This window comes from Eublepharis macularius, chromosome 1, assembly GCF_028583425.1.
Source record: "Eublepharis macularius isolate TG4126 chromosome 1, MPM_Emac_v1.0, whole genome shotgun sequence".
Classification (NCBI taxonomy): Eukaryota; Metazoa; Chordata; class Lepidosauria; order Squamata; family Eublepharidae; genus Eublepharis; species Eublepharis macularius.
Window position 1 is genome coordinate 154389246 of NC_072790.1, and position 26247 is coordinate 154415492.

General features: G+C 42.9%; 1 protein-coding gene across 1 annotated transcript in view; it reads right to left on the reverse strand.

Annotated features, from left to right (window-relative positions):
• Positions 1-2661: 2661 nt before the first annotated feature.
• Positions 2662-26247, reverse strand: part of RGS7 (regulator of G protein signaling 7) — a 359013-nt gene continuing 335427 nt past the window's right edge. The window contains exons 13-17 of the mRNA XM_054992858.1: positions 26114-26239; positions 21998-22184; positions 16240-16329; positions 11086-11139; positions 2662-3251 (exon numbers count right to left, since the gene is read on the reverse strand). Coding sequence (XP_054848833.1) covers positions 3201-3251; positions 11086-11139; positions 16240-16329; positions 21998-22184; positions 26114-26239 — 508 coding nt within the window. The 3' untranslated portion in view covers positions 2662-3200. The remainder of the gene's footprint in view (positions 3252-11085; positions 11140-16239; positions 16330-21997; positions 22185-26113; positions 26240-26247) is intronic.

Genomic DNA, 26247 nt, shown 5'->3' on the forward strand with positions numbered 1-26247 from the left:
TGCATGCAAGCAAGGGAAATGTTGAGCCACTGTGGGCAGGGATGGAGCAGAAGGCAATGGCATTCATTTTCTGCCTTGTTATTTGTCTGAGCTGAGGAGAAACTTCTGAGGTGGCAGCTGAAATGAATAAAAATGTGCTCTGTTTGTTTGGCTGCTCTTCTGTCACACTGCTCTTCTGACTGCCCACCCACCTCTGCTGCTGCTATGCTGTCCACCTGGGCAGCAGTGGAAGCAACTCCTTAGCCTCTCATTCTTCTGTCCCCACCTATCTCCAGCATCACCACATTAGCAGTAAGGGAGCAGCAGTGGCAGTTTCCAAACTTCCTGATCCTTCTCACCCAGCCTCCTTCCTCTCCCGGGCACCTGCAGTGTTGCTGCCTCGGTGATAAGAGGGGGCAATGGCTTCTGCTGCTCCTCCTTTGCCCTCCCTCACAGGCCTGCAATGTATGTTTGTTGACCATTTGGGGTGGGGTTTTAACACACACATCCATTTTTAAAGGTTGATATTCTGCAATCTTGGGAGGTCCTCTAAGTTTGAAGGAAAATAACTCTTCTCTCAACATGGCCCCAATCCACAATTTAAATATCTACATGTTGAAAATTAGATACACTGACAAGTAGGGGGCCCACATGGACTAGGGGTGGGGGTTGTCATATTTCCCTCATTATTTCTTCTTCCCTTTCTCTGAAAATCCTCATAGACACTCCCCTTTCCATGCTTCCTTCTCTCCTTCTCACCCTTCAGCAAACATACGTCTTCATCTTTCCCTCTTTACCTCATCCTGACAATCTCTACCCAGGAAAACTATGACCCATTTGCATAGTGCTTGGCCCAGCTGTGTGGTAGGGAACGTGGAAAGACTTGTGGATGGTATCTCATTTCCCCCTGTATCCTCTTCCTCACTTTATTTCCTCTTTCCTTCCTCCTGACAATGCCCATACCCTCAATTTCCCCTTCTTCCTTTTCTTCTTTCCACATACCAATGAACCTACCTTTTATTTGCCCCCTTTAACTATATTTATTTATTTATGTTTATACCCCATCTTTCTCCACAATAGGAACCCAAAGGAGCTTACGTCATTTTCCTCTCTTCCATTTTATTCTCAACAACTCTGTGAGGTAGATTAGGCTGAGAATATGTAACTGGTCCAAGATCACCCAGTGAGCCTCCATAGCAGAGTGGTAACTTGAAATGAGTCTCCCAGATCCTAGCCTACAACTATAACCACGTCACCACATTGGCTTTTGTGGGATGGAGCTTTTGTTGAGTGGTTGCTGCCAGGCCTCCCTCAGAGGCCAAAGTAGCCCTGAAAAGGGCCCTGCCCCCTCTGCCTGCCCTTTATTGACAGAAACCAAGGCCTGAAGACTGGCAATATTGAGTGGTTGTATAGTAATGTCCACTGAGGGCATTCCTTTCTTAAAGCTAAAAGTGCCACTTGTATTATTTTGTTTTTTTAAAAAGATTTTTAAAGAATCTTTGAGATTTCAAATTTTTCTGAAAATCTGTTATGTTTTTCAGATTTATAGAAAGATCCATCTTGTCTGCCATGGCTCCAATGTCATGTCTGAGCCCCATCCATGCCAATGTTTCATACTGAACCAATCTTTCATACTGTAACTTGATGTCCTATTGCCAACGCCATAACAGTTTTCTTCTAGGCTGCTTGCTGGTGCTTATCTACTGAACTCCAGAAACTTTCAGTCCTCATGACCTTGCTTACTCCTGTTCATTGCTATGTTTTGCTTTCCAGTGACTCAACGTGGTAGTACAAATATGCAAGAGGTTCTCACACAGAGTGGCCGCCAAAATTATGTTTATTATTGGGAGGAGGAAGGAGCAAATGTGTGTGTTAAGAAGAAAGATTTTCCAGCAGATTTTCATTCCTGTCAATTCCTTGCTTTACTGCTTAGATGCTTACCTTGATTCTGAGTAATCCTATGGACATATATATGGAGATGATTTGATTTCTGAATAAAACCATTTAACCAATAGCCTGGACTTCTTGTTGCAATGGTACAGGGATCTGTCTGCCATATCCTGTCATCCATAGCCTGACATCCTATGTCTTGATTTAAGTATCCACAAATGTGGCTACATTGAGAATTAGATATATCGATGATATGACTGTTCAGGAATGGTTATCATTTTGGCTGCCCATTTCTGCAGCTTTTCCAGCTCTGGGATAGCCTTTGAAATGGGGCAACCAGAACTCTGGAAGAACTATAGACAGTATTCCAAGTGTTGCAACACAATAGATCTATACAAGGGAGTTACAAGACTGGGTGTTTTGTTTTCAATTTTTTTGCTAACAATCCCTAGCATGAAAATTATTGTTTCATCACTGTAGCACACTGAGTAGGGATTTTCTTTGAGCTATCCACTGTGTCCTCAAGATCTCTTTCTCAATCAGCCACTGTCATTTCAGACTCCATCAGCATGCATTTAAAGGTTTTTTTTTAGTCCTAGTGTGCATCATACTCAGTGAACCTCATTTGCCATGTTGCCCATTCATCCTCTTTGCAAAGTTAAAAACAGTTTACTATTGCTGTCAGACCAAAAAGCATTGACTGTCCAAAGGGAAGAGATTCTGCATATTTTAATGAAAGATAAAACAACAATATAAACATACACAAATTTACAGAGAAGGGATCAACTTTAATACATTTGGAGTAAAAGGTGTTCTTTTTTCTTAAAATATGGTATAAAAATAAATGCAAGAAACATTAACAAAGAATATACAGACAACAGACAAAGACACTGGCTTTCTTTCTTGATGTGAATACATCTGCAAGATGGAACCTTCTGTGCTAATTTATTGTGCAACAGCTGTGATGCCATAGTAAGTATATTTATAAATATATCCATTTTTTTAACACATCTTCCAGTTTGTGACTGACAGTACTGTAAATAAACTGCCTGACGGAAGCTTTTTTTCACTGTACTTGAGCTTGCAGAAAATAAAAAAGAGACAGATCCAGCTTGATATGAAGGCGAAAGTGAGCAGAGAGCTTTCAAAATGGAGGCATCGAAGGTTAGCGAGTCCCTTGGAGTCTGCAATGCCTTGATATACACAAAAGAAAACAAGTCAGGTCCTTGCTCATGCAACATCTTGTCTACTGTTCTCTGACTTCAGGCAATTAGTGAGCTACAAAGTATGTATAATGATTGAGTCTGCTTCCATGCTACAAGGTGATCCTTTTAGTAGGACTGCACTAGACTGGTTAACCTCTTTGATGTGAGCGACTTCCCCTGAGGAAAAGATAAACAAACAAACAAACAAAAGAAAACAGAAGATAGAGGCATGATCACTGAAAACCCATTTCATTGCCAAGCACTTAGCATTCTGCGGGTAAAGCTAACATTTTCACATCAGAACATTCAATCTGGAAAGCCTGTTCTTGGCCTAGGTTCACACATAACTATTTCATTATTTGGCATGTGCTGTCAAGAGATGACATGCATGTGTGAATGGACCATCACTGACATGATACCACAGATGGAACTTCCCTATCACTTCAAACGCAAGACTTTCCAATGGAGTCTGTTCACACAAAAAAATGTCAGTTGTCATCATTTTAGTTAGTTAATTTCATTCATATAGTAAACAGATCTCAGAAGCTAAGTAGGGTCAGCACTGGTTAATACTTGAATGGGAGACTACCAAGAAAGAGCAGGGTTGCTATGCAGAGGCAGGCAATGGCAAACCACCTCTGTCACTTGCCTTGAAAACCCCAGCAGGGGTTGTCATGTCAGCTGCGATTTGACAGCACTTTACACACAGAGACACATTTAACAGTTTATGCATGTGTCGACCAGTGATTAATTTAGTGATGAATGTAGTTTGATTTCCAGTTTAAGTTTCACAGAATGCACCCGTTGGAAATCAACAGCTTGGATTTCATAGGTTTTTTTTTCAAACCTACAGGCACTTGAATTTCAATAGACCACTTAGATCTCTCAACCAAAATATGGGTCTTTTAGTGGCAGCCACCTAGAGACAGCAACCATGATGTGATGCATTGCCGAAATCTGCAATATTTGTGATTTTTTGTTTTGTTTTGAAGAGTACGAAGTTGACCTTATAAATTAAAATTTTATGTTTCATATTTGTGTCTACTGCTAATGTGCTCGTGTTTACAATATAGTCTGTCAAATATTAGTTGTCCACTCAGCATTTATCATAGACATGGATTATGACCACCCATTTATATCAAATTGCCACTTTTACCGTAAACTACATTTATTGTGAACCAAACAGGTTAATCCTAATGTAAAGCAGCATGTAGATCTGAGCATGATGGTTAGCAGTGATATGTTTATTGCTAAAATTCACAAAACGGGGTAGGGATTTTTGGTTATCAGCCTACGATTTTTCAAAACTAGAGATTTCACAGGAAATATTTGACTGGGAATTCTTCTGATGTTTTCCTCAACTGCTTGGTCTTTTTAGTCTTCCCTCTGTATTCACTTACATTAATACCACCAGCCAGCTGATATGTTCCTTGCAGTGCATTCAGCAATACAAATAAACGGCTGGACACTACAGAATGCAAATATTGGTTTGAACCCTATATTTTTGTTCTGCTGTGCAATATGTCCTCCTCCTTGTCTCAGTGCTTCCTGCTCACATGGAAAGCGCTTAGCATTGGGAGATTTCACTGCATCTGTGGAAGTATAGGATCCAACCCAGTGTTAAATTTTGAAATAAACTCATGTAATATTTAATTCCTACTGCCAGTCATTCACAAGTTAGCTTTTCCTGGTCAGATGTACTAACAAACATTAACACATTCTACATGTTCAACAATGCTCAGATGCTTTTTTAGATGATAGGGACAGGCTGAAGAGGAGCATGGCTAACACTACCTCTCAGTTTGGCAACATGCCATTATGAGGCACATTGTTATTGCTCCATTTAAAATAAATAAATTTCTTGTTGAAATCAATTGGACAAGTTTCATGACTATCTTAAAAGGCTAGCACATTTTAACAGGATTTAGATGCAGCTATCCACCTCTGAATTAAAGTTGATAAGTAATATCAATAATGGAGTAATTAAGCTTTTTGTAGATTACCAACTGACAAACTAGAAAAGTTTCACTATTTTTAGTACTGGTGGGAGGACATGGATTTCCCAGCACTCCATTAAAATGGGCCATTCAGTCACTTGCAGTAGCAGAAAACCCAAATGCTGTAGTATGAATACATGCTATAATCAGGGCTCATTTCGAGAGGGAACATGCGGGAACGCAGTTCTGGCAGTTCCCCAAAGAGGTCACATGTCAGGTGGCCCCGCCCACCTGACTCTTAGCCATTTTAGACCTGTTCCAGCCTGGATTGGGGACAAAACGGCCCTGATTGGGCCTCTGACAGGTGGTGGATCACTCTCCCACTTAGCAGTGACCCAATCCTGACCATTCTGGGCCCCTTTTCGGCCATTTTCAGCCCCTTTTTGCCATTTTGAGCCCAATTTCGGCCCTGAATGGCCGGGATTGGGTCCAAAACAGTCAGGATAGGTGATGTCAGGGGGTGTGGCATATGCAAATCAGTTATGCTAATGACACACTTCCAGTGATGGCAAGAGGCGTGACATATGCTAATGAGTTATGCTAATGAGTTCCTCCAGCTCTTTTTCTACGAAATGACTCCTGGCTATAATTACCTGTCAATCTACATATGTATTAAGCAGCCTTACACTTAGCCAGTCAGCTACCTTTGTCTTCTGGAGTCATAGAATTCAAGAGGGTAACAATGTTCTTTCAAAGAATAGGAGACACTTATTAATAATCCTGTGTTGTGAATCTGAACTCCATGAATCTCCAGGAGTGCAGCCCAAATTAAATTCCTGTAATCTGTTGTTTAAAATATTTCACGAGAATGGTATTTTCCCAGCACTACTACTTATGATGGAGATGACAGGAATTGAATCTCAGATGGACAATGCTAAGTATATTCTTGCCACAGAACTAGGTTCCCTCCCAGTGGCGTAGCATGTATTGCCAGCGCCCGGGGCAAGGCAAATATTGCATCCCCTAACCTGTGAACAGTCAGCACTCCCTGAGTCCCTTTCACCAGCCCAATACTGAACCCCTTACCCCACCCCCAAGCACATGTATTGTATTTTACTGACAGTGGGAGCACAGCGGCACCACAAAGCGGCGGGGCCTCAAAGGCTGCCCAGCCTCCCCTCCCTGTGCAGCACGCCGAGCAAGGGAGTCAGGCCACATGAGCAGAGGTGAGGCTGTGGGGTGTGCCTGGACAGGCCCTGTGGCTCAACCCAGCACTGCCCCGCAATGCCCCCTGGGTGCTGCCTCCACAGGAAGGGCCTGGGCTGGGCAGGATTGCCCCTTCAAGCTGGCTGCCTGCCTCCTGCCCTGGAGGGCAGGGACTCACCACAGGCTGTGGAGCATGGGTCCCGTCTCCTTGCTGCAAGAACAGAGCAGCTGCCATGCTTCTGTCCCGGCGGACCTGGGCGCATGAGGCTGGCTGCCATCACCCTTTCTTGCGGCCCTCTGAGAAGCCCTGAAGGAGGGTGGGCATGTCAAGGCACTGCTGCTTCTCCACAGAGGGTTGCCAAGTCAGCCCCTTCACAGGGCGGATCTCCAAGGTGCCGCCCTCCAGGCCTGGCCCTGCAGGAAAGCTCTCAGGAGCCACCCCTTTGCAATGCAGTCCTCGGCAGCACTCTTGCTTGGCTGGGCTCAGTTATGCCCAGGCCTGCAGGCCTGGCCCCAGAGCCCCTTCCCAGGTGGGGCTGCCAGGTGCGGGTGCTCCAGGGCAGGCCAGCAGAGTCCGTGGGGCCTTGTGGCACTGGCGCTGAGTCGCACTCCCCCCCTTGGGCCAGCATGGCCAGTGTTGCATTCTCATCCTGGCAGCACTCTGCAGGGTCGCTGGAGATGCCACTGGAACTGAGCATGGGCCTTCTGCAGGCCCAGCAGCCCCCCCCCCCTGGGCCAGGCTTTCCCTAATGAGAGCTCCGAGCGGTCGGCTGCACGGGCCAGTACAGAGACTCTCCGGGCAGCTTCATGCACACTACAGTGGGATCTTCTCCCTCGCCTGGAGGTGCGATACAGCAAACGAGTCTCCGTGCCTGCACTGCACAGCTCTTTCTCACCCCTTGGTCCCTTCCTGGGGTCTGGTTTAGAAAGCCGAGAGCTTCACAGATAAGGCAGCCTTCTGCAGAACCTCCATGGGCTGCACCTCCCATTCTTAGCCAGGACAATTTCAGCAGGGAGCCTTTGCTGAGAACAAAGCCAGAACAATGCCAATGTCTGCTAGGTACTTTTTTTTTTTTTTGAAATTTTGTGCCCCTAAGAATTTTGCGCCCAGGGCAACCTCCCCAGTGGTCCCGCCCATGCAACGCCACTGTCCCTCCCTCTGGCTGAATTCATATCTATCTATCTATCTATCTATCTATCTATCTATCTATCTATCTATCTATCTATCTATCTATCTATCTATCTGGCATTATATAATTCATAATATGTGCCATTTATAATATGTATAATTTTGAATAAGTAATATATTCTTAATTTTCAACTCTGCCAAATCTTAGGGTACTTAAATCTCAAAATCTGAGTAGTGAATGGAGAAGAAGGATCTTTTGAAAAAATGAAAAAATGCCTCAGCTTTGCAGAAAAACCCAAAATAAAAAAAATACATCTAGCGGGATAAAAACCTCTGAAATGATAAAAGGAAGTTGATGGGTATGAAGGAGATAAGGAAGCGTAGGAAGGTGGGGATATGGGAGTTGCTAGGAGGAGAGAAAGAAAAAATAGTGTGGGGTGGGGTATAGGGGAAGATGAACAGTAGGATTTGAGTCCAGTGGCACCGAAGAGACCAACAAGATTTTCAGAGTGTAAGCTTTCGAGAGTCAGAGCTCCCTTCTTCCGACACAAGCTCTGGCTATTGAAAGCTTACACTCTGAAACTTTTATTAGTCTCTCAAGTGTCACTGGACTCCAATTCTGCTGTTCTACTGCAGACCAACACAGCTAGCCATCCAAATTATCTTCATGCAAGGGGAAAATAGGTCTCTTCCAGGGCAAATGGACTCAGCTCAGATGGCACTACACAACTGGTCCATAATTTTCCTGAGGAGAGACTGCCAGGGGGAGGGAAAAAAGGAAAGCTGAAGACAGAGGGGGCAGGTAAATGTAGGTTGGCTGGTGGGTGGAAAGAAGAGAAGGATATTGGGGCTTATAGGGAATGCAAAGGGGGAATAGTGGGGAAGGGGGAAATGAGATGCCCCCTGTAATTCCTTATGTGCCCCCACTTGTCTCTCCTATTCCCAGAAGAAAAGTTACCCTCTTGAATACACTTGACCTACAACATTAGGTCAAATTTTCATTCCTTTTTCTCATTTTTTTCCAACTTTTTTGTATGGCTTTTTGATCCTTTTTTCTTTATGTGAAACAGCATGCAAGTATTTATGAAACTGTGTATTTGCCATTGGCTTGCTTTCTACTTGTGCACTAGGAATAGCCAAAAGTAGCAAAACTATATGTGCCCCTAGACTAAGGAGGACTGAAAATAGTGGGCTGGGGAAAAGGAATATGTTGTTAATAAGTTTGTAGAGCTGGACTATGGATTTAAAATCTAAAACTAGGCTGACATACATGACATAAGTGTGTTAGAGAGAATATGAGTACAGGGGCTATGGGATTGTGGCAATTGGGCCCCCACTTGTGTTAGTCTTGGCCCAAAGGGTTCTGCCCCTGTGACTGGGAAATCTTCTTTTGGCAGGGCTCTTCTTCTTATGAGATCCCAGCATACCCTTATGTAAAAAGGCCATAACACTTCTTCAAAAATCCTGTGTTACCAATGGTGAAAGTGTGTAGAGGAAAGAAGTGCTAACATAAACAAAATGGACCAAAGGAGCATAAAGTTTCTGTGGCTACGAATGTCTCATTAAACAGCTGAAGCATGGGAACTTGATTGGTTAGTTCTCATAACTGTCTTTTTCTTATACATCAGAACCATTTTTGTCACACGATACTATTCCTGCACAGTTACAGCTTTAGCCTTGGATCTCATAAGAAGAATATGCATTGGGTATATTTGATTCTTCGCAATGTGATTCACAAACCTAGTGTGCTGATGCAATCCTCTCATCTCATCCTCTCCTCCCTAGGCAGTCAGACTCTGACAAACCTCAGTATGCTTGGGATAGGGGTATCACACAACTATGCTGCTTCATTTCTACCATACATATCTCCCTAATGGGGACCCAAAGAAGCCTACGTTGTCCTGTCCTCTATTTTATCCTCACAACCACCCTATGAGGTAGGTTAGGCTGAGAGTGTGTGACTGGCCCAAGGTCACCCAGCAAAATTCCATGGCAGAGTGGAGATTCAGACCTGGATCACCCAGATCCTAATCCAACACTTTAACCACTATACCATGCTGGCTTTCATGTTTTCTTGCTCTTTTGACCATGTGGTAACTAGCACCCAGATGTGTCTGGAGCTGGCAGAGTTAGTACAGGGAGGGAAAGTTGTATCGCCATGGTCCAGCAGGTTGGTGGCTATCCTTTACTTTGTATTCTGCTAACCATTGCAAAAGTGGAACTCTCTAAAACTCTAAGGTTGCTTGGGCTGCAACTTCCATTTAATATGGTACCTGGGATCATCAAAATGGAAGAATTCAGTTACATACCTCTAATTCTTATACTGAAAAATACTTATTTTATATTTTAAAAATCCCCTCAAATGATACAGAACTCACAGAGTAACATGCTGTGGCAAAACCACCAGGCAAAAATAGGGGTTTTTGTTTCAACGCCATGGTAATTATTTATTATTGTATGGCTAGCATGTATGGCACAATTTGCAAAGGTGTCATGGTCTGCAAAGCCCATTGACAGAACAGGATCTGGATGAGAGCATTAAAAAGCCCTTAATCCAGTTTAATTCTTAAATTTATACTGTAATCTAGTATTACTTTGAAACATTCTCATTTCCCTAAATAGTCACTGACTATTGCTTCACCCAATCTTTACTTTGCTTGCACCAAAGATAGTTCCACTCCACCTGATGCATTGTCCTCATTATAAAACTTAATGGAATTTAGGTTGTGTTTAATGTCTTGAGGATTTGTGGATTCTTAAAATCATTTAGGGGGTCAAGAAAAGTATTCCGCAGTAAGAAACAGAAAACAAAAACCATGATCTTTGCTGATGCTCTGTTGATAACCATTTCAACACACACAACTTTATTAACTGGCTGTCACAGCAAAAGCCACAATACACCACACTGAAATGTGCGCACACACACAAACCACACACACCTGCACACATGAAATGCACACAGTTCAGCAGACAATGTTAACAAACTGGAGTAGAAGCCAAGATCTTTCTACCTCTTTTCATAACAGGTTAGTGCTCGCCCTCAGTGTTGGTGTACAGTTTTTATGGCATGGGAAAATTGGGATGTTTCTGCCCTACAAAAATAAATGTGTTGAATGCTTAGTTTGAACTTACATAATGCTGAGAAAAAAAAATCCAAAGGCACTGGCACATAATTTTTTAAAAGGATGACTTGAGGTAAGAAAATGCAGATTAAGAAGTGAGTGGAACCCACTGACTGCCAATGCCAGGGAGTCAAGGGGGAAGAAAAACCAGGAGGTCATGATGGGGCAGGGGCACCTCAGTCATGGTACGGTTGCTCTTCGGCATGGATGGCTGATGTTATGGGCAGCCAGCCAATCAGCAATGACCTGCTTATAGAATGCTGAGGTGCCCCTTGTCTCCATTGCTGCCTTCTGAGGGTTATAAACAATGGTGGGAATTCCCCTCGCCCTTAACTGCTTTGCTCCCAGCAATTTTCACGAGTGGCTCACTTCCAGTCACCAGTGGTAAGAAGGAATACATCCAGTTAGAGTTTATTTCAGTGATCTCTCTTTTTTCTTAAAGAGTAGATACAATGATGTTGCTTGCTTTAAAGTGCTCTTTCAATTTACATTATTCCAAATAATTTCAGTTTAGCCATCATTCCAAGCAATATGTGGTAAACTGAGTACAGGAGTCATCCAAATAACAAACTGAAGAGAATTGTTAACTGTTAAGTCTTACAAGGTTATAAACTTACCACATTGCGTGTGAATTTCTCAAAAGATGTTCGGCGATCCAATGTGTTTCCAAACTTAAAGTGAAAGAAAAAAAATAAAAAACGGAAAGCAAACCAAACAAAAGAAGCCAAAAAGAACAGGCTGGGACAGGGGGAGCTATGAAGCAAAGGGGCTGCAAAATACCAAGCATATATACAAATCACACTGCAAAAGCCAGCACAGAAGAGGACGCAAAATGCATGTAGAAAAGTCAAGGGGAACCCATTGCACCTTTTCACCTTGAGCCAGCATGGCCACTCCGCACACAGACATGGGCGTATGGGCCTGGACTGCAGTTCTGAATATGACCTCTCACATTAAAAAGGGTGCTGTGGGCATAAACTACTTCTATCTCATACGAAAGAGTGCACCGGAGTGCTCCTGCATGATCCATGCAGCTTTGAATGCCTGGCTGGTTCAGTCAGCTGTGACAGGACTGACAATCTGAGAGGTGGAGCATTGATGTGTGGGAAGACCTCTGGATCAGGGCCTTTAGAGAGAAACATTTTGTCAAGTGGATTAAATGGAAGAAAATCTGAAACCACGGAACAGTGAGGTACGGAGATGTTTCCAGAACCCCAGACTGAGCGACTTGGGGAATGTAGAGTTTGGAGAACAGGAGGTTAAGGGAAGACACGATTATCTCTTTAAGTATTTAAAAGGCTGTCACTTAGGAGAGGGGAGGGAGCTGTTCCTGTTGGTAACATTCGAAACAATGGGTTTAAACTACAGGAGGGAAGGGATCAGCTGGATGTTATGAAAAACGTATTCATGTTAATAAGTTGTAGGTTCCCTCTCATTGTCAGTCTTCAAGGAATGGCTGGATGAAAATTTTCAGGAATGCTTTAGGCTGTTCCTGCATTGGGCCAGGGGTTGGACTAGATGGTCTGTAAGGCCCCCTCCAACTCTATGATTCTATGATTTTGCCTTGGTTGGGGACTCTCCAGCTCTTCCTGCATATTCTGCTGCTTGATATACTAATAGCAATGTGTGATGGAAAATGGAATTCAGCTTGGGGCTGTCCTATAGGTACACCCGTTATCAATGATAATTTTTTTTTCCAGGGCACAAATTATCCATTGAGTGTTAATAGTACTTCAGAAAACATGAGGGGGAAAAATTAAGTTTGAAGTTTCATCATTGTCAAGAGCATCATAGCATTCATTGTGAAGCCCTTTTGGGTAGTTCTTTATCAGCCCAACAAGGCTTGGAACCTGTCCCTCTTTTAGTCCTGCCTAAGTGCTAATTTTTTGCTATGTGATTTGAATGTACATAAAAGTGTGAGAGCTGACCATGCAAGATGGCAAGGACTGTTTTGACAGTGGCAACTCTAGCCGTGGTGTTGTAAGCCAGAGCTGCACAACTTGTTGGGACTTGCCATGCTGATTGCAACCCACCAGCCACGTATGGCAGGCTAAGGGGGGTGGGTAAGGATTAATAACCTCTTTTTGCAACTTGCTAGCAATAGGGATAAGCAATTTTGTTTCTGTTTTGTTTTAGTTTCCTGTTTTTTTGCCGCTGGCTTTGTAGATTTGTTTGTGTTGGATATGCATGCTGTACTTTTAAAACATACATTTACACATATGTTTTATGTATAATGCGTAGCAGTAATTTACCAATACACAAAAAAATGCATCAATTCAAAGAAACAGGGAAATTCAGGAAAAAGGTCATAGGTTCAATTCACAGAAGGGAAAAGCAAAATTGCAACTGGGATTTTCAGGTTGAAACAATAGAAATAAGAAATCCAAAATTGTCCTTAGCTAGCAACCATAAAAACAGAAAATTTGCCAAGCACCTGGCACGTCATAATGCAAGAGTGGTGGGCTGTATTCATCTTGATTGGACACACATAGGATTGCCATTCCCACGGTGGGGCCAGTTATCCCCCGCTTCCAGTCTCCTCCCCCCACCACCACTCACCTGGCTGGTGGGGGAAAAGGTGCAGGAATGAGACTCGCAGGGAGTGCTCCTGGCGTGGCATGATGATGACACTTCCAGACGTGATGTCATTGTGTAGGCCCTGGGAGTGCTCCCGGGCTTTGTGCTAGGCTGATTTAGCCTGTTTGGAGGCCTAAATTGGATGTCGCTCTTGGAAGCAATGTCATTGGGCCATGCCAGGAATGCATGCATGCTTTGCGCATGCACAAGAAGAAACTAAAGGTCAGTGCCAGGTCCCCCCTCCAACTGGGAGGGGACCATGCAGCACTAGACACATAAGTTGTGCAAACTGGTTGTGATCTAAATTGGTGAAACTAGATGCATCCCACTCCAAGGCATATCTGTCTACATGCTTGCTATCACCCTAAAGGGTTGGTGTTTGCAGGAGCTATGTTGATCCAGCCTCAGTTAAGCTTGTTCTTCTACACATTTTCTAGCTTTAACACTGCTTTCAAGGGCAAAAGTTTATCTTGTGCAAAAGTTATCTTGGGCAAAAGTTAAGCTGATCATTCTGTCACTTCCCAAATCCCACCTAGATGTCTTCTTAAACATTGATGTTACTTTGGCTACCTTCCAATCATCTAGTAAAGAGTCTAATTTAGAGGTGAGCTGAATTTTTTTAGAGAGTAGTTTTACATTTGAGTTCTTCTTGAGTTAAGGTCATGCAACCCAATGACTTGTTACTTTGTAATCTTTCATCTCTAAACCTTTATCCTTCACCTCTCTATTTTACCTAGCTCTTCCAATACCTTCCCACAAAAGAATGAATCAGACCATGGTGTCCAGTTTTTTCCAAGTGACAACCAATGCAAAGAATTCATTTAGTTTCTCTGCATCTCTCTGTCCTTGTTCAGTAATCTTTTAATGTATAAATGTCCTACTGCCTACCTGGCTGGTTTTCTGTGCTTCATGGATTAGAGTTCATTTCAATGAGAGTTACGGGAGAGCTTCCCAATAGATCTTGCCTAGGGCTAGAATGCCCACTTGTAACGGTAATCTAGCATGATAAAGCGACAGATGTAACAGAAAGAGAAACAGAATTCCCAGCAACCTATAAATCATGGAAGGTCAACTCTCTAAGGTTTTAAACGGTTTTACTTTAATAATGCAATATGGTGAAAATTAGTACTCTAAAAGACTATTTACAGAAGTATATGACTGTCGCAAGCTGTGGTGGCACTGAAATTAAAGGAGGGGCTCATAATAGTAAACTCACACATTGATGCTCCCCAACCCAAGATAGTTATGAAATTGGCCCAGACTTCCAATCACTCTTGGATTAGACTTACAGAAAGCTTAGCCAGAACCACCAGTCTCTGTCACCACACCTGTTCCATCCCTTCCCATTTACTGAGTCCCATACATCAGGAAGCCCAGGATAAGCAATGCTCCAGGTTGCCCCAGTCCTTGTACCGGTAAAGTCAGGAAGCCCCTAATGAAATCTGCAAACCATCCTCTGACCTCCCCTCAATACTTTCAGGTGTGCCATGGCGGTCTTCTTCATTAGCAACTCGCTAGCTCTGGTCTTATACTGTGTTGTACAAATTATGTATGTATAACCTGCACCCCCAGTCAGCAATAGACCTCTTTCCCTTTGCTTTCCTTGCACTTCTTGAGAGAGGAAAGAATTTCCCAGCCAGTTCTGGGCTCACTTAACAAAGACTCCTCCGCACCCCCCGGAAGAGATAGATAGTGCATGATGGAAGATGAAAATGATGCATGATAGATTATTTCTTTCAGTAATCAAATTTCTTGTGACCAGTGGAAACCTCTGTACCTGTCAGTCTCCACACTGTTATACTGATCACACATGAAAGATAAAACCCTCCATGAATTCCAGAAAATAATTTCTAGGAATTTGTTCTCTGCTTTCCTGTTGCCCATTGTCAACCATGACAAAGTAAACAGACAAGCTAGGGATTTCTTCTATGGCAAGCCTTATCCCTCCCTCAGCAGTCTTCCTTGCTGATAAGAACCCCCCCCCCCCACACACACACTGCAGCCCACTCCTGCTTATTTGACTCTGGGGCACCTGGGAACAGCTGGGGCAGTACCCAGCTATAAGCTAAACAATGTTAATGTACAGGCAACAAGGTTGTTTCATTGGCCTGGAAAGTTCCCTCAGCCAGCCAGTAAACAAGGACAAAGGCAGCTGGGTCCCTTGTGAATGTGAGAGGGGATGCTCATCTGATCAGAACAAATGCATGGCAGGAGGAGGGCAGGTCCCAGCTCACTCAATGGAAATAACATAGTTGATGTATGCAGACAGCCTGCAATGCACAACAGGGAAATGTGCTGCCTTCTTCAGTTAGGCACAAAACCACAGAGGGACATAGCAGAACTGTAGAGGTCCAGGCAGGATGGCCCTGTGGGATCCCTAAACAAAAGTAGAGGGGAAATTGTGTCTCTTCTGTAACCATCTCAAAATATGACCTAAGAAGACTATAATAAAAGGTAGGGGGGCATCTGTGATTTGAGCACTACCTTTGTTTGGACATAAGGCATGACATATTCCATGGCTCCTCACAGCTAACAAGTTTCCCTGGGATATATAGCTTCTTGGACATGTGATATTCATGCTAAAGATTCTAGTGTCCTGAACAGTTAAGGTTCCTCCATTTCCAGACATCTGGGACACTGATGTTGAAGCACTCAGGGCGGGAGGCCTTACTGGGAATCCTCTCCAAGGCTTCTCTGTAGGTCCCCCTCTCCAGTCCATTGTGCCTAGGTAAGTTTCAGGAAAGAAAAAGCATGGCCAGGCAGGAGGATGTCATGGGGGTGTGGACTGTGTCATGCCCTTGATGATTCTATCACAAGTTTGACATGGTTCTAATACAGAACTGGGCTTAGAAAACCCTGAGCTATTTGATTATTTTTAAAGGAATCTGCTTGTTTTACTGAGTCCAGTTGAATCGAATATTCATAAGCTACATTACACATTTGGTCCTTGGTCCAAGAAGACTTATATAATTTAAAAGTCACAATGCAACTGATTAAATCAACTTATCAAGCATGCAAAAAAGCAAAATAAATGCATGCATAGGCACACCTAGTATTTGCGTGACCTTCAAACTTAACTTCTTCACCTACCGGATATTCAGCTGAGTTACCCAGGGAGATTATGTAGCCAATATGGTAGTAAGGAGAAACCACCACTGAAATAGAGGAAATAAATAGGCAAGATGGACCAATACCTTCTTCTTGGCCTGTAGCAGTTCCTGGTAGGCACTGGATCGTATAAAACGAGGATATGAATCACTTTTCATCAATTTGTAAATGTGCTCCTAAAATATTTTTAAAAGAAATTCAAGTTTAAATCACCTATTTGAACTTAGACCACTTTTTGCTAGGATGCAGTTCAAGATACATAGATTATCATATACATTTTTATGTTATATGAATATTTGTAGATCTACACTTATATGACATCCTGATGCCATTGCTATGCTTCTGCTGTGCTGAACATAGTATTTGAGAACTATGCAAACAGATCTTTTTTCCAGGTGAGAAGAGGCAGACAATCCACAGTGTCATAGGGCCAATGTGAGTTGTTCTAGCAAAAATGCATTAGAAGGATAGTTGTGAGGGTTTGACTGGCACCCAGTTCACTTCTGCAAGATTCTAGAGTAGCGGTTATCATGCAAGCTTCTACTTGCTCTGCAGGAGCTTCATGAATGGCTGGTAGTTTGATTTGCTCTGTGTAAGGAAAATGGATTATGCTTTTCTCTTATATAAAAAAGTAACAATTTACCATAGGTATAAAATGCAGAGGCCATTGATTTTAAACATCCAATTTAAAAAAAAATTAAAAGAACTCCAGAAGTTTAAAGAAGTCTAGGATAAATGCTATGCATTGAACTAATGGATGTACTGTCTCAAAATGTCTATGATGTTAAAATTTTCCACTTGCACACTGAGATATTGCTCCCCAAAGGCAGCAAGAACAGAATATGTCAGAAATTAGAACTTCTGTGGCATTGTTTTTACAGTAATTTGAGCACCCCATAGGCTCTATAAACCACAGACACTGCAATCCTGCAAGCAAGCCTCTCATGTAACATAAGGAGGTTTCACATGTGGATTGCAAATGTGGCCCACACAAGTCCTTCTAGGAGAAAAGCAGGCTGAACACGTTTTTAAATAAACAGACAACTATGGGATAATGCTATGCAGGGAAAAGATACAATCCACTGCTCTGACTTCCACATGTGCACAATTTGTATGAAGTCCCACTGGATACAAGTAACATAGGAACACCATGCACTGCTCCTTTCTATGAACCCAGTCTAAGCAAGTGAGCAAATCCAGTTGTTTGCTGTAATTCTCACATAATAGAATCACCTCCACTAATTAGTTGATTCCTACTTTTTAAAAACCAAATGGATACACCTCTTGATGGATACACACCAAGTACTAGATGTGATACAAACCTTCATAAAACCTTTTGTTCAATCCAATGCATCTCCCACCAGTCAGGACAGATAGGTTTGTACAAAAACTATGGATAAAGACAGCCATCTAGTGGCCTAAAAGGAACTTAGCATTAGCTGTATTGTCGAAGGCTTTCACTGTGACACTGAGAGATCTCTGTCTTTTGGTGCTACACCTCTGAAGATGCCAGTCACAGCTGCTGGCGAAACGTCAGGAACTGTAACGCTAAGACCACAGCTTTACAGCCCGGAAAATCCACAACAACCATTAGCATTAGCTGTATATATCTTGTATATTTAAAGGTACAGAAGAACATTATAGAGTACCAGAATGGCTTCCAAGAGAAAACTTGGTTTGAAAAAAGCAGTGGATTAAAGAAGCAGACAAACTTTTTAGTAAATATGCACATGCCATGCCCAATATATCAGATACTGCCAATCTATCAGACACGGAATTAACTGCTTTTTATCCAATTATCTTTGAATAGTTTAATAACAACAACAACAACAACAGCGACAACAACAACAACAACAAACAATTTATATACTGCCTTTCAGGACAACCGCAAAGATCTGGAAGAAGGTGTGCAGAGGACATGGGGACACACGGAAGTGGAAAAAAATGGAAGGTTGTAGTCGTTGGGGACTCTTTGCTCAGGGGTATGGAACGCCATGTCTCTAGGCCAGATCCCCTATTCCGAGAGATGTGTTGCTTGCCGGGGGCCAGAATTCAGGATATTACCGACCGGCTGCCGAAACTCATCAAGCCCGCTGATTAAGTACCCGTTTGTGCTGATTCATGTGGGAACAAACGACGGCTACGAATACTGTCGCAAGAATTAAAGAGGATTATGAAGCTCTTGGAAGGCAGTTGAAGACATTGGGGGCTCAGGTGGTATTCTCTTCCATCCTTCCAGTCATAGGAAGAGGAACGCGCAGGGAGTGGACCATACTTGAGGTGAATCATTGGCTGAGATGGTGGTGCCGGCAGGAGCGCTTTGGGTTCTGGGACCATGGGATAGGTTTTCTTAGAGAAAGCCTTCTAGCACATGATGGGCTTCACCTCTCAAGGGCAGGGAAGAAAACGTTTGGAATGAACCTGGAGAACTTCATCAGGAGAGCTTTAAACTGAAGCAACAAGGGGAAGGGGACGAACGACAGGGTGATTTCAATGACGAAGTGAAAACAGTGGGGACCCACCTGGGTAGGACAGGTCAAACGAAGGTACAAGGCTACAAGTGTCTATATACCAATGCCCAAAGTATGGGCAATAAGAAAGAAGAGCTTCAGCTTCTATTGCAAACAGAGGGCTACGATATAGTAGGAATTACTGAGACTTGGTGGGATGATTCTCATGACTGGAATGTGCTAGTGGATGGGTATGAGTTCTTTAAGAAAAATCGGAAGGGTAGAAGAGGAGGTGGAGTAGCGTTGTATGTGAGGAGAGGGCTTGATTGTCAAGAAGTTATGGAGAATGGGGCAGACAGCCTAGTGGAAAGCATATGGGTAGAAATAAGGGGAGGAAGGACAAAAGGGTATTATTGTTGGAGTCTGCTACAGACCACCTGACCAGTGAGAAGAAACGGATGCTGCCCTCTTTGAACAGATTGGTAGAGTATCCAGATATCAGAACCTTGTAATTATGGGTGACCTCAACTTCCCTGATGTGTACTGGGAGACAGGCTCAGCAAAGCGTCATGAATCACACAATTTCCTGACCTGCCTGGCTGATTAACTTCCTTTTTCAAAAGGTGGAGGAAGATACAAGGGGCTCGGCTATACTAGACTTGATATTAACCAACAGGGAAGAATTGGTAGATGAGGTGAAGGTGGTGGGGACCTTAGGGGGTCCTCCTTGAATTCCAGTTGCTGTGGGGGGGGGCAAGGAAGTTCATAGCCGGACTCGTAGGTTAGATTTTCGTAAGGCCAACTTTGATGAACTCAGAGGCTTGATGAGAGTCATTCCGTGGGGGAGTGTGCTGGAAGGGAAAGGAGCAAGTGAAGAGTGGGCCCTTCTCAAACATGAGCTTTTGCAAGCTCAACCCCTCACTATCCCAGCAAGACAGAAACATGGTAAGGGCTCCAAGAAACCAATGTGGATGTACAGAGAGCTCCAGAACAAGCTAAGGAAGAAAAGGGAAATGTTCAGGAAATGGAGAGAAGGACAGACCTCTAAAGAGGAGTATATGAGGTTTACTAGGTACTGCAGATCAGCCATCAGAGAGGCCAAAGCTCAGTACGAGCTGGGTCTGGCCAGGAGAGCTCACTACAATAAGAAAATCTTCTACAGATATGTGAGAAGCAAACACAAGGTTAAAGAGGCAATTGGACCACTGTTGGGAGTAGATGGAGAAACTCTGATGCAGGACAGAGAAAAAGCAGACAGGTTTAATGACTTTTTTGCCTCTGTTTTCTCCCTGAAGAACTCAGGCACATCTAGAGATAGTAGAAAATGTGGCAGGACACCTGAGTGGCTAATTGACATTGACAGAGAGGTTGTGGAGAGGCATCTGGCTGCACTGGATGAATACAAATCCCCTGGGCCGGATGGGGTGCACCCAAGAGTGCTGAAAGAACTTTCTAGAGAACTTGCAGAACCCCTGTCCATCATCTTCAAGGCCTCCTGGAGGACTGGGGATGTGCCACAAGATTGGAGAAGAGCAAATGTTATCCCAATCTTTAAGATAGGGAAGAAGGATGACCCGGGAAACTACAGGCTGGTCAGTCTGACTTCTGTTGCTGGGAAGATATTAGAACAGATTTTAAAGGGATCAATCTGTAAGCATCTGAAGGACCGCGCAGTGATCTGGGGAATTCAGCATGGTTTTGTCCCTAACAGATCTTGCCAGACCAACCTGGTTTCTTTCTTTGACCGAGTGACCAGCTTACTGGATCGGGGGAACTCTGTTGACATGATTTATCTGGATTTTAGTAAAGCTTTTGATAAGGTCCCCCATGACATTCTGATGGGCAAACTGGAAGACTGTGGACTGGACTATAGGACAGTTTGGTGGATAGGGAACTGGTTAGAGGACTGCACTCAAAGAGTGGTGGTCAACGGCGTTTCATCAGATTGGAGGGAGGTGTCCAGTGGGGTGCCGCAGGGCTCGGTTTTGGGCCTGGTACTTTTCAATATTTTTATCAATGATCTGGATGAAAGAGTGGAAGGGCTGCTCATTAAATTTGCTGATGATACCAAACTGGGAGGAGTAGCAAACACCCAAGAAGATAGAATTAAAATTCAACAAGACCTGAATACTCTGGAGAAGTGGGCAGCTGTAAATAGGATGCAATTCAACAAAGACAAGTGCACAGTATTACATCTGGAACACAAAAATGGGAAGCACAAATACTGGATGGGGGATACACTTCTGGGCAGTAGTATACGTGAAAGAGATCTTGGGGTAAGAGTGGACTGTAAACTAAATATGAGCAGTCAGTGTGATGCGGTGGCAAAAAAGGCCAGTTCAATCCTGGGTTGTATCAAAGGGGCCATAGCGTCGAAATCGCAGGAGGTCATAGCCCCTCTCTATACTGCCTTGGTCAGGCCACACCTGGAGTACTGTGTGCAGTTCTGGAGGCCTCACTTCAAAAAGGATGTGGACAAAATCGAGAGGGTGCAGAGGAGAGCGATGAGGATGATCAGGGGTCTGGAGACTGAGCCCTACGAGGAAAGGCTGAGGGCCTTGGGAATGTTTAGTTTGGAGAAGAGGAGGTTGAGGGGGGACATGATCGCTCTCTTTAAATATTTGAAAGGCTGTCATTTGGAGGAGGGCAAGGAGCTGTTCCAGTTGGCAGCAGAGGGTAGGACCTGAAGCAAAGGGCTTAAATTACATGCACAAAGGTACCGGCTGGATATTAGGAAAAACTTTTTCACGGTCAGAGTATTTCAAAAGTGGAATCAGCTGCCTAAGGAAGTGGTGAGCTCCCCCTCACTGGCAGTTTTCAAGAATAGGCGGGATGAATACTTGTCAGAGATGCTTTAGGCTGATCCTACACTGGGCAGGGGGTTGGACTAGATGGTCTGTATGGCCCCTTCCAACTCTATGATTCTACGATAACTTAACACCCACTCAGAGCGGTTTACAAAGTATGTTATTATTATATCCACAACAAACCATGTGACGTGGGTGGGGCTGAGAGAGCTCCAAGAAGCTGTGACTAGCCCAAGGTCACCCAGCTGGCTTCAAGTGGAGGAGTGGGGAATCAAACCCGGTTCTCCAGATTAGAGTCCCGAACTATTAACCACTACACCAAACTGGCTCTCTAGCCTTCTTGTTCAACATTCTAACCACTATACCACTATGGCTCTCTTATTTTCTATCCTGTGTTGAGTTACTACTACAGACCTTAAGTAGACAGTCTAGACAGGCATGTTATGGGAATAATGTTCAGCCTGTCAATTATAACTTCAGAGTATTCAAAATGAAAACACGCTAGAAAACCAGTGCATCATCTACTGCACTACATCTCCACACCAATAGTCTATTTGGATGCATCTAAGAACCAATTATATACTCACCTGAGCATCATCAAATGTATACCGCCCTGGTTCCTTCACATTCTGTGTGGTTTTGTCATAACTTTTGGAATCTAGGTTAATGGCACTCGGGGCTCCAGGTGCAAGAAATTCTTGCCAGATTTCCTGGACTCTGGTAGGAACTTCCCTCATTGGTCTTTTTTTCAGATCTTCTACTGCTAACCAGAACCTATATAGGAAAATGAAGAAACCTCAGTTAGGGAGTTGGCTGCAGCAGCACTTATTCACTTGATGTATTGTTTGAAACACGTCATGAAAAATAATTCAGGAAATTTAGAAAAGCCCTTCAGTGTCAGTCCAGAACCACATGTTCACTAGGGCGAACAATTTATTTTTATTTTCTTTTACTTCATTTATACCCCACCTTTCTCCCCAATGGAGACGCAGATGGCTTATATTATTTTCCTCTCCTCCATTTTATTCTCACAACAACCTGTGAGGTAGGTTAGGCTGAGGATGTGTGTGACTGGCTTAAGATCACCCAGCTAGCTTCCATGGCAGAGTGGGGATTTGAATCTGGGTCCTAGTCCAACCCTCTGATCACTGCACTACACGGGCTTGCATGTTTGCACATGAGGGGCCTCCATTCACTTTGTTGGTGAGAGCAATTCTGGATGCACATCTCTTTATTTGTTCAACTTCCATTTTATTTAACAGGGATGCCCTTGTGCATGATGGTGCACTGTGTATAAATACATATGGGAACATAAGAACAGCAAGAAATGACTAGATCGAAAGATTTGTTCTGCCTTCACTGATATTCATCAATGTACAATTGCATTTTAAGAATAATTAAATTAGTGGTAACCCGACGTAAGTATTTTTAATTCATTTTTTTCAATTTGCAGCATTGCAAAGGGGCTACTTTACATATTTATAGCATTTTAGATACCCATTATTTTAGTTTGCGATTATCATTATTTTTAGTTTGTGGTCATGGTTAATTTACACATTGATACTTTTTAGTTGTCAGTATAGATGTGTGTACAATAAACAGAGACAAATGATGCTATATTGAAAAACTGGCTCCTTACAAATTTCCCTGGAGTGGTAGGATGGTTTGCTTCCTTGCTTTAAACAAGCATGGATGTCTTTAAAATAAAGTTGAAGTTAAGAATAATTGGATAAAAAAGATTAGTCATAAAAATGATGCAGAAAAATATAATATATGCTGGATAAAACATTGAACATGCACATCAGAGCTATAGCCAGCCTTCCTCTACAGGTAAACAGCTACATTTCCAGATTTCTAAGAAATGAATGGAAAACCAGTTATTTACTCATAATTAACAGTAACTTCTCTGATCCTATTGCCAAGCCCCAAAGTCCATGTGTATTTTAGCATCTATGACTAATACTAAACCACAAAGATGGAAAATTGGGGGGGGGGGTGGAATCTTAGGTGGTACATGTTAGGAAAGGATAGGTGTGCTTTTAGAATACCACAGGATTATTTATTTGAATGGGTCAACCCAAATTACATTATAAAAAGGGAGGTGAAAAAGGAAACTGAATCCCAATTTCACCAATTGGCTAAAATGTTCAGCACTCTTGATGGATTATTACTAGCTTTCCTTTTGGTGGGCTAAACTCCTTTAATTCAGACTTTTGTAGTTATTTGTCAAGAGTGGGCTAGAAGGAAACATTGAGCCTGCAGCCTAAATTCTGATTGGTTCCAGAGAGGAACTCCCAGGTTATAGAAAAGTCCATAAACATGTGAGCCTGGATTGCAGTTCTGTCTCAACACTTTGGAAAATATGGCACAGACCCGGTTAGTTGGTATCAAGAATCTGGAAATGGAAGGACAATGTCTGCGAATCAGGGTCTGTATATTGTACCCATCTCTAGGAAGAGGAATGTAAATACTCTTGTAAATATAGCAAAACATTTTTCATGTTCTTTTGTAGTATTCCACATAAAGTCAGCATGTCTATAACTTGTTCCCAAGTATCTGTGCTTTCTAGGCTTTGTGTAGTTTTTATAGCCTTGTTTGGGATGATTACAGAAGGTTGCTTGGAAGAATCTCACCTTTTGCCAAACACTGCTTTGTAGAGTGAGCCAGTGCTGAAGGACAGCTCCAGGTGAGCGATACACAGAGAAATTGAGAGACGGGGAAGAAAGGAAGGAGAAGCCTCTCCCCGCACCGCCAAACCATCACTCTCATGCACATAGGCTGTTGGCTTGCAGGGGACCCAGAATCACAGATAGTGAAATAAATTATTTTACTGATACTAAGGAAGAGTCCCAGTTGGGGGAAAGGGGTTCTTTATTCTCTGAAGGGAGTTTGGAAAGTAGCTTTTTAAAAACATCAGACACCTTGGTTCTTGGCCCATTCAGAGCTCAAGATTGAGCCCCAAGTGATGGGGTACAGCAGGGCAGCCAAATGGTCTGGGGAACCAAGTTAGTTTTTCCCAGGGCAAAGCAGTGTTGTGTTCTAGATGAGGCAATACATTTACTGAATCAACCCTTCCTACATCCTTGATCTGCATGGTGTAAGAAAGAAACAGAAGATTATTTATTTTTAAAAAGCCCATGTGCACGAAGAAGTTTTGGGGTATGTAATCAACTTAGGTTACAATTGGCTTTACCAGCCTTGTGGATTCATGGGAAGGGATCAGGCTACACTCAGTGGAGCCTTCTTCTGTATCTTGTTTTCCCAAGTTGATTGGGCACCTGTGTGTGGTACCCATTTATATATCCAGATTTCCTTCCCATCCCCCCATCAAGGATTCAAGTGTGTAACTAATATGCTCAGATCTGAAGACCAGCGGTGAATAAGGAGAAAGGTAGGAAGACTACATTGAGACCTCTACCAAATTTAACCTGTGTGCTTAGCTATGCAAAGGGCACGTACAGTGTTCTTAATATTTTTAATTAATTTTAAAACTGACACCAACAATTAACATATTCTTGACATAACAATTAACATATTCATACACAAGTAGAATTCTTGTCTAAAAGAAATGTTTGATGTTCTGCATCCACAGTAGCTTGTATGTTGGTTTCTGCCACTACATGACATTGTATGGGCACCTGTCCTTAGCTGGAGGTGATGCAAAGTAAAGAAACAGACCTCAACATATGCAGAGTGCTGCTGCATGAGTGAAGTGGGGCCAACACCTTTATAGGAGGATGTGGGGAGACAGCAGTGGAGACACAAGAAAATACACAGGTAAATTTTTCTGGTGGTGATTTTTCAATGTACCACTCTATCTTTTGGTGTTTTCACATGAACACCTAAAGCTGCCTTATAGTGAGTCAGATCATTGCTTTATCAAGGTCATTATTGTCTACTCTGACAGGTAGCAGCTTTCCAGGATCTCATGACAAGGTTTTTCACATCACCTACTACCTGATTATTTTAACTGCAAACTTTATGCAAACCAAGTGCTCTGCCACTGGTCCATGTCCCTGCCTAATGTTCAAGAGTGGGTTTTTTGGAGGGGAAAATGCTCACAAAAAGCAAGTGTAAATTGAGGAGATCTAAAAGGACAAGCCAAGATATTGTAACTAATGGAATATATTCCACATCATTATACAGCAATGCAGAAAGAACTATTTCATACATTTCTTAGAACAGTCTCATGAGAACTTTTTAAAAGGTGGGTTCTCCTGTATAATTACTCTCCTGTATAGATGATAAATATCAGGTAGAAGAGCAAGATTTCAGTGCAGTAGCACCTCAAAGACCAACTGGATTTCTGGAGTATGAGCTTTTGACAGTCAAAGCTCTCTTTGTTAGTTGGTCTTTAAGGTGCTACTGGACCTGAATCTTGCATTTCTATTACAGACCAACATGGCTACCCAGTGTACCCACCTGAAAATATCATACAGTGATTCCATTATATCCATTAACAATTCCAAGGATCATCATTCCTACTACCTAAATCATCTAAATGGGAATGCAAAGCATCTCTTCCCTTTTTGCCAATTTAATGCCTCAAATCACTTTCATAATGGGGAAAATACCATATGGACAAAGATGACTAATAGGAGGATTTGAGAATGATCTCTCGCAAAATGATTTGGCCTGATTCTCAGGAAGCCTGTGTGAGCCTCCTCTGAAAGACTGGATGAAAATCAAAATGAGAATCTTACCTCAGGTTTTCTGAGCTGAATTCAGACTCCAGGAATTTAAGGAACTGTTCTCTTCCCACAGGGTCTTTCAGGGCTTCATCCATGCCGAAGCCCCACCGTTTTACCCTTTGCTGACTTGGCTCTTTACTAGAGAA